Below are 9409 nucleotides of genomic sequence, written 5' to 3' on the forward strand. Positions count from 1 at the left end.
ATGTGGGTTTATCATAATTTATGTTCTTCAAGCAAAGGACTTAAGGCTAATTCTAAGTCTACTTCATAATAATGTGCTCCAATGTGCAAAAAAATCTAAAGTTTACTAAGTCCAATTGATTTATTAGATTCACACTCTTGTTAAATCTTTATTCATTGTTCATCATAATGAATCTTTATTAATACTTGAGTTGAATTTTAGTTTCTACAAATGCACTCATGCATTGAGTCCATTTGCTCCCCCCTTAAGGATTTCATAATCCTTAGTCACACCAATAATTTTCAAAGTCATCATACAAGCACACACCAATTAAGGTTTCCAGCACACCATTTGCCCAAGGATCACAAGTCCTTCAGGTCTCCAATAAAGTCAATAAAATTCAATAATATGAATTAAAGTGAAAGGAATTCATACTTAAATATATTCAACTCTCAACAAATAGATACTTAGTAAAAGTAAATTCTCTTAACATAACATTAAAAACTTATTTATGCATCTCAATATTCTTATACACTAAGGAAATTTCCATTGAACTCCATTTGAAAGTCATTCATACATATTCTCCAAGGTTTCATGCTTAAGCCTGGCTCGCCCTATGCTTAAGCTTGGCCATGCTTAAGCTTGAAATCCAATAGCTCATTTGTCCTTGTAAGTCATCTCATTTAAACCTGGCCCAACGTACACCTAAGCTTGGTCACACTTAAGTCTGGCTCAACCTATGTTTAAGCTTAGTTTTAGCTACACTTAAGCTTGAAAACCAATATCTCATTTTTCCCTGTAGCTCATCGCGCTTAAGCATAAGCAACTCTTCGCTTAAGCACTAGTACCTCATAGAGCTTCAAAAAAAGAGTTTTTTACTTTCAATGGCTTCCAAATCAACCCAAATGGAATCTCAAACCTATCAAACATGTTTATACATGTTTAAAGAAGCCTACTATACAATGGGTTTGTTAGATGATGATAAATAGTACTTTGATGCCATTGTAGAGACAAGTAATTGGGGTTCAAAATATTATTTGCTAAAGTTGTTTGCAACTTTAGTATTCTCCAATCAGTTATCTAAACTAGAATATGTGTGGAACAATATGTAGCAATACTTGACAGACAAGACAACTTTTGCAGTTTCCAAATAATTTTATTTAACCATCCAAAAACTGAATTTTAAGATATTCCATTCCAACAATATTAGCTTATCAAATAAGGATACAATTATGGTATAGGAATAACACATTTTACATATAGGAAATATATTATACAACAATTTTTTAGTTATATAACTAACTTTTTAATGCATCATAGTAATTTTTTAGTTTTATACAAGGCAATTTTTGTCTTAGTCAAATTATGCATCTTGTCCTTTTTTTATCTTAAGAGGTCATTTTAATACCATATAAATTGATTTTAATTTCTTCAATTCTATCAGATCTGGAATTATCGCTAGAAGAGCTGAAGAATTTTGCCTTGTCAAATATTGACATAATTCTGCAAAGTAATAATTGTAGTTTGCTAGATTTTCCAAATATGCCTAAACATGACACTTTCTTTGTCAATGAAAGAGGAAGTAGACTTATATTTGATGAGTAGAATTATGATTGTGAGTGTCTGGCAGAACAACATATTCAATTGTTGCCAAGCATGACTATTGAACAGAAGAAAATATATGATACCATAACTAAGAGAGTAAATGACAACAAACCATTATTTTTTTATCTATGGTCATGGAGGAACTAGAAAGACATATTTGGAGGGCATTGTCAACAAATTTTTGCTCTAAAGGAGATATAGTGTTAACAACTGCTTCTAGCAATATTGTTGCTTTACTTATTCCTGAAGGAAGAACCATGCATTCAAGATTTGCAATTCCTATCAATGTTGATGAGGACTCAACTTGCAATATCAAGAAAGGAGGCCAATTAGATGAGTTAATTGCAAAGACTAAGCTAATCATATGGGATGAGGCTCCCCAATGACCCATAAACATTGGTCTAAAGCTGTAAATAGAACATTTCATGATATACTTCAATTGGAAGACACCTTGCTAGAGTGTTTCTGCCACATTTTTTTTCTCGTGGTCAACTATATGTTGCTATATTAAGCGTCACATCAAAAAAAGGATTGAAGATTTTGGTAAAAGATAGTGAAGATAATGATACTCATATTGCTTCTAATGTGGTTTACAAAGAAGTTTGTCACAATATCTAAGGATATGTAATTAAATTCTTAAATTAATAATATATATGCAACCTCATATTGAATTGATAGTATTTTAGAGATACCTATCTCAACACTGATAGTGTTTATATTATGTCAACAATGACATCTCTTTGCATTGATATTTTATCTTATATTTAAGCACTAATAGTGTTTTAAGAACTTTAAGCATGTTAAATATTGATATGGTTTGGTTTTATCATTCATGCTTTACCTTTATTATAAAGTTTACTCCTATTGGAACCATACTTCAACTTTAGGTAGCTTACGCTCTTCTATTATAATTTTTTTTTTATAATTGTAATAAGATTGTCATAGTTGTTCATAGATATAAGGATGTTAGACGGAGGATTAATGGTTAAATGAAGTATACTTTGCAAGGATACATCTTACATTCAACAGCAATTATGTTTACACATTTTTCACAGGGTTGTTGCAGTTATCTAAAAGTTCACAATTTGTTTGTAACAATTCATTCGAATTATGTTTCTTTCCCGTCTAAAATTACTCCTCTCTAAACAATGGATAAAACTATTACTTGGGGCAATCTTTTAATGTTTTATTCACTTTGCCTATAACTTTAGCAACTAAAGAAAAAATATTGAACTAATAACATGTATTTAACAACTACAGACATTGATTAAGTGACTAAACAGTGAGAAATGCATCTATACTAAGGAGAAATGTTTTATTCATTCTACCTTTCTAGACTTTATAAGTCTTAAAAAAATCTTATTACCTACACATTAATAAAAAAAACTATATAATTTAAATCTTTATTGACTATAATTTATTGTTTCTCATTTATAATTTAAATATGATTTATAATTATCTATTTATATTTTATTACCACATACCCCACATAATAAATAAATTAATTAATTAAATACCTTGTGCATCCTACGGTTACAAATACTAGTTCCTCTTAAAAGAATGAGTAAGATTGGAAACAAGTGGTGAGATGACAATGCAGTCACAAGAACTATCACCAACCAAAAAAGAACAACCAAGAAAGCAATAACATTCAATGTCTTGTGGTGTATCATGAAAAATTTCTCTTTCTTTTTCGGGTTCATTGCTATGATGTGATGATTCCAATTTCCGAAGAACACGAACATGTGTCTAATATCTTTGCCAATTCGTTGAAGAGATTTATTAACTTCTTGTTCGCTAGAAAAAAGGTTGAATTCGAGAAAATGAAATGTCACATGTGTATACAATGCATAGTTTCAATAAAGAAATAGAGGTTAAAAATAGTGAAGGAAAATCACAAAAAAAAAAATTAATGTTCTTGAATCTTATAGTTATCCCTTGTTTTCCATTAAACATACAAGATTATTTGTTACTTGCAAAATAAATAACATGTGTTGATCAATATCACAATAGAAAAATAATTAGCGGGACACCAATGCGATTGCACAAGTTGAATTGATTTTTGCACATTTTCTAAAATGACCCATGAATATACTAATAGGTTTATATATATTATTAATTTAATGTACACTCATTAGTTTGATATATACAAATCCTTTTGAGATATATATATATATATATATATATATATATATATATATATATATATATATTATATATATATATATATATATATTGAATTGAAAGTTTCTCCAATAGATCACCTATGCAAAATTTATATGAATCTAAAATTACTTGTTAACTCGTTCATGTAGATTAAAATCGACATAATATAAAATTTCAAATATGCTAAATAGGGTTATTTAATTACTCTTTTATTGTTGTTCAATTTTGACAAAATTTGACACAGACGTCTTAGTATATGTAGGTATAATTCAATAGTTGGACCAATAAAATCACATTTTATATCAATTACAAAATGATGTATAGTTGTTAAAGTTATACCGATGTAATTTGGTCTCATCTTTTATATATATATATATATATATATATATATATATATATATATATATATATATATATATATATATATATATTATATATATATATATCCTTAATTTGAAATTTAAGCACAATTAAGATTTTTTTCTCTCTCCAATAATATATTTTGCAGATAATTTCTATTTATTCTATAATTATTAGTATCTTAATTGTAATTTCTATTTAAAAATATAAAGATTTATAATAAAATTGAATAATAAAATAATTTTTGACACTAAACATGTGGATTACCAGACTTGGATAAAGATGATAATGAGTTAGGATATGACAAGGTGAGTATGAGCAACGGTCCTCCATATCGATTGGTATTTATATAGGTGTATTAAAAATAAATTAGAGCAATTTTCACACACACACACCTAAAGGTATTCAAATAATTCTAAAGTATGGCATCTATCTTATAACTTGTCCATGTCCCATTAGTAAGTGGATATCCATTTAAGTTAAAAATAATTCTAAAGTATGATATATGTCTTACTACTTGTTTTTGTCTCGTTAACAAGTGAATATTCATTTAATTAAAAAAATCTAAATTAATTATTTTTAATAGAATTATATTTTAAATAAAAATTGTATTGATAATATTAAATAATTATTTTTGTCTAAAATGATTGACAGCCAAAATAACGTAATACTTATAAAAAGAATATCGTATCCATATTACAATTTTTAAGACTTTTTGTTAAGTAAACTTTAAATTCAAAATTATTATATCAATAAAAAAAATTAGGTTAAATTACTCACGATTCGTACCTTTTAGTCCTTATAATTTACATTTTAATTCTCTTTTAATCTCTATAATTTAAAAATGGTCTTTTTAGTCCTGATGGTTTGTATTTTAATTCTCCTTTAGTTCTTATAATTTGAAAGTGATTTTTTATTCCTATAATTTGTATTTTAATTACTTTTAGTCCTTACTAAAAAAATATATAAAAATAATTACTACAAATAGTTATAAATTCTCAACTATTTTTTATTACAAATTATCTTCGATAAATTAATTACAAATTACTTGTTAATATTTTAGTAGTTAATTGTAATTGATAATATTTGTCATATTTTGATGGTAAGGACAAAAATAGAATTAAAATATAAAATATAGGAACTAAAAAGAAATTAAAATATAAAATATAAGAACTAAAAAAATCATTTTCAAACTAAAAGACTAAAAGAGAATTAAAAGGTAAATTATATGGACTAAAAAAATCACTTTAAAACTATAAAAACTAAAAGATACAAATAATGAAACATAGAGACCAAATGAATAATCAAACCAAAAATTTAAAATTATTAAAGTAATCATTTTTATAAAATAATAGATAATAGTTTTTTTTTCTTGGGTTAGAGATCACCCTATCCTCCAACAACCAATTGGGTAAGAGACCAATCTTAATTACAATGTGCGGCTACCACCTACCACTGAAAATTGAACTCCTGAGTTTTCCTATTCCTCAACATATGAACGGAAGGATAGTAAATAATAGATTTAACAATTCAATTGAATTTCAAAGTTTTAACTATAAGGATTTTTCTTTTTTATTAGATAATGGAAAATTTTTTTAAAAAAAACTGCAGATGTTTTTAAATTAGATAATGAATAATTATATCCTAATTTTTATTCAGGAAACTTTAAGTCTAAAATTATTAATTACTAACCTATTTCCATAATAAAATAATTATTTTTGTGTAAAATAATGATTGATCAAAATAAATAGTTACTTTTAAAAAAGTGTATATATATATGTGTGCAATATTTAAATATAAAGTCCTCTATTTGAAGAAAAAAACTACGAAAATATATCATCCATTGTTGAAAAGAAAAATTAATAGTTAGAGAATACAAAAAAGGCGGGAAAATTTTTCAATCATATCATGTGATACATGTGTTGTGTGAATAGTAACTGTGGAAAAATTTTAATATATAGTAAAACTTTTAATACATAATAATAGATAGATAGTAATAGAATAGAAGTAATGGATGATTTTGAGTATTGACATGCATGAGCACTTACCTTGTTGATAACTTGATATGGTTTATGCAGTGAAAGATTCTCGATCTTTTCTTTTTTAGAACGTGTTTGTGTGTGACTATTCAAGTGAATTAAAATGGACTAGTTTATATATAATCTAAATCATAGTTGTAAAATTCAATTTAATTTGACTGATTAAATTGGTTCAAGTGGGATTTGATGGTTTAATTGAGTCAGTTTCATTATTGGATCAATCACACAATTAATTTGGAATGACCCAACAAAACCTGATCGGTTAGGTCACCCAATCTCAGTTAGACTAGTCCGACCCGGTTGGTTTAAAAAAAAACTATCTCTACAACGCCATTTTGATATCTTGTTATTATTAATAGTTATTTTAGATTTTGGTGTATGAAAGAATTTCTCTTACACAAATAATACTAATTATATACTTATATATAATTTTATTTTTTTAATATATATCGGATCAAACCGAATCAATTATTGACTCCCTGATTGAACCATTAATCTTCTAACTCACTATTTCGCCTGGATCAATGATCAGATCAGGTTTCACAATTATGATCCAAATACAAGCTTAGACAGCCTAATTATTCAAGCCAACCCTATAGAAAGTACCTTATTCTTTCTTTTGCCTTGGGAGGAAACTTCATTTGAACCATATTTAAATCAACAAAAATAATTTGTCTAACATTTTTTAATAATTTTTTTAATACTCCGTTCCATTCATAATTTAACAATAGTTTTCTGCTAATTATTTATATCATCGTGATATCACTTTATTTCACAACCAAGTCGTTAGAGTTAAAATCACATCCAACTCAATATGTGCATTTTATCATATAAACCAAGTTAGATTCAAATTCTTATAAAACCTAATATACATATTATCACCTCTATCTTGATATTAAATTATTACAAATAGATTCTTAAATAAATTTCTAAGTGTCAAACTTTTATGCAGGCCAACTAAGCCTTTGAAAAAAACGCTATCTATTTTTAACCAAGAAGCTTATCCTATTCCCGCCTATAATTTGGACTGAGCTCATCAATATTAAAAGTCAACTTATGAAATAAAAATTATCCATATATATTATTTTCCTCATATCACTTGTGATTATTACATCTCTACTTCCCAAACTTTAGAGGAACATCCCAATAATAAATGAAACGAAGATTATGCCAAATCAGTGAAGGATTTCTGAGGAAATTATTAAAAGGGGTTATTATTATTAATATTATTGAAAATTTGATTTTTTTTTCCTGAGTCCGTACTTAGCCGATCGACTTTATCTGTGGAACAAGATTATTATTGTTGTATTTGGATTTTGAACTTCTATGAGGACAAATGAAAATAGTTTTGACAAATAAGATGAATTACCTAATTATATTAAATATTTTGTTAAAGATAAATTAGACAAATGATTTAATCTTTAAAATTCAGGCAGTAGACAAATCGATAGAGATATAAAATAACAATATATTTGTCTAATAAAAAATTAGGGTAAGTTTTAATTATAGTCCGGGTTACTATATATACATATAATAATCCCCAAGAGCAAGCTGATATATATATGGATGATTTGTAGACCTCTGTCAATTTTGCTTTTCTCTCAAACCTTTCATTTCTTTCTACATTATCAATATTACATGGAATGAACAAAAATATATATAGAAGAGTCTAAAGAGAGGGAAAATTAGGCAATGAATTTATGCTTTGGCTGCCTCTAGTGTTGAGAACCGATTTTCATGTGCCTCTGGAGCAGCTGAGCCCCTGAACAGCAAAATGGCCAAGTTGCCTAAGCAGAAATAGATGAAACAGCCACAACAGTGAGTCACAAACGAACCAAAATCCGTGCCTACAATGCACTGCCAACCAGGTCCATGCATCCTATCAAATTCCTGAAGTAACAATACACAGAAAATTACCATAGTTGATTAAATTAATTAAGAAACCTATTTTTGTGACTAGTGTCAGCCAAGGAAACAAAAAGAATTTAATTAGTTAGAATACTCTTATTCATATTGTTATCTAATCGTGTAATCGTCATGATAAAATTGTTGATTTTTCTATAAAAAAAAAGAGTCAGATTTAGTATGATTTCTAGTTAATTAACGATGTAAAAAGTTTCAGATGGTAAATTGGTAATGTATCAAAATTAAACTCAAACATAAATAAGAAGTGTATAATAATAACAAAAATTATCATATCAAAAATCAAAATCATAATAAATTTTCATGTTTATTTCTAATAAATTTTTGTTTTGTATTGGATTTCTAATAAAAAATATTTTTTTTATCTTTGACATTTTTTTAAGTTCTTAATAAATTAGAAAATTTTATTTATAATTAGTTGGGACTAAAACAAAATTTGTTAATTTATGAGGGAATAAATACAAAATTTTCTAATTTATCAGAAATTAAAATAAAATATTAAAAATAAAAAATAAAATTATTTTTTTATTAGAGACTCAACACAAAATAAAAAATAATTAGAAAAAATATAAAAATTAAGTATTTATTTAAAATAAAAACATATTTAAGCTTCCTAAATAATAGTATTAGTCGATAAAATTTATTAGGGCCGGCTTAACTGTGAGAAAATTTAGTTAGTTTGCACAACTACAAATTTTGTTATCCCGGGATGTACACACAAAAAAAAAAAAAATAGTATAGTATTTGTTAGCAAGATTTTTTTAAAATTTACCTTCTTTATAAATCGGGCAATCTCAATGGCTTCAGTGACATCAAAGAAATCGAGTGCTTTGGATGCTAAATCTGTAGCATCCTGCTGCATGGTCTGAAGCATGTCAGTCTCACCAATCACAGCCTTGCCTTCTAGCATGATGATGAACTTTAAAAAAAAATTACCACAACAAACAACAAAATTGGAAAACAAAATAAGTAGGAAGACAATGGTGCTTAAAATCAAGCACACGTCAATATAAAGCAAAAGGGGTTGCTTAAAAGGTTGTAAAGTGCAGATTAAAGGGTAATGGAAGGAGGCATAATATAGAGTCAGATGAAAAGGTGTAGTGTTAGTTGGTCAGCCACGTATGGATTGCCTTTGTGGCTACTAGAAAAGCTATGCATTTAGCCCATTTCACTATATGATAAGCATGGGCCCAGTTTTGCATCGTATTTTAACTACATGTGCATATGGATCGAGTTTGTCTCTACTATCCATGGCACACCATGGATCACTACTGTGAAATAAACAACATTTGTTAGCCCAAATGTAAATCACGATAGATAAATTTTCATAAGTATTT

At 27.0% G+C, this 9409-nt stretch overlaps 1 protein-coding gene across 1 annotated transcript; it reads right to left on the reverse strand.

The window, feature by feature from the left end:
* Positions 1–7597: 7597 nt before the first annotated feature.
* LOC100779040 (dynein light chain 2, cytoplasmic) lies at positions 7598–9209 on the reverse strand. The gene is made up of 2 exons (XM_041007706.1): positions 8845–9209; positions 7598–8039 (listed from the first exon to the last, which is right to left on the reverse strand). The coding sequence occupies exons 1-2, from the start codon at positions 8980–8982 to the stop codon at positions 7848–7850; spliced, it is 330 nt and encodes a 109-aa protein (XP_040863640.1). The 5' UTR covers positions 8983–9209; the 3' UTR covers positions 7598–7847.
* Positions 9210–9409: the final 200 nt, after the last annotated feature.

This window comes from Glycine max, chromosome 12 (assembly GCF_000004515.6).
Source record: "Glycine max cultivar Williams 82 chromosome 12, Glycine_max_v4.0, whole genome shotgun sequence".
In the NCBI taxonomy this organism is placed as follows: domain Eukaryota; kingdom Viridiplantae; phylum Streptophyta; class Magnoliopsida; order Fabales; family Fabaceae; genus Glycine; species Glycine max.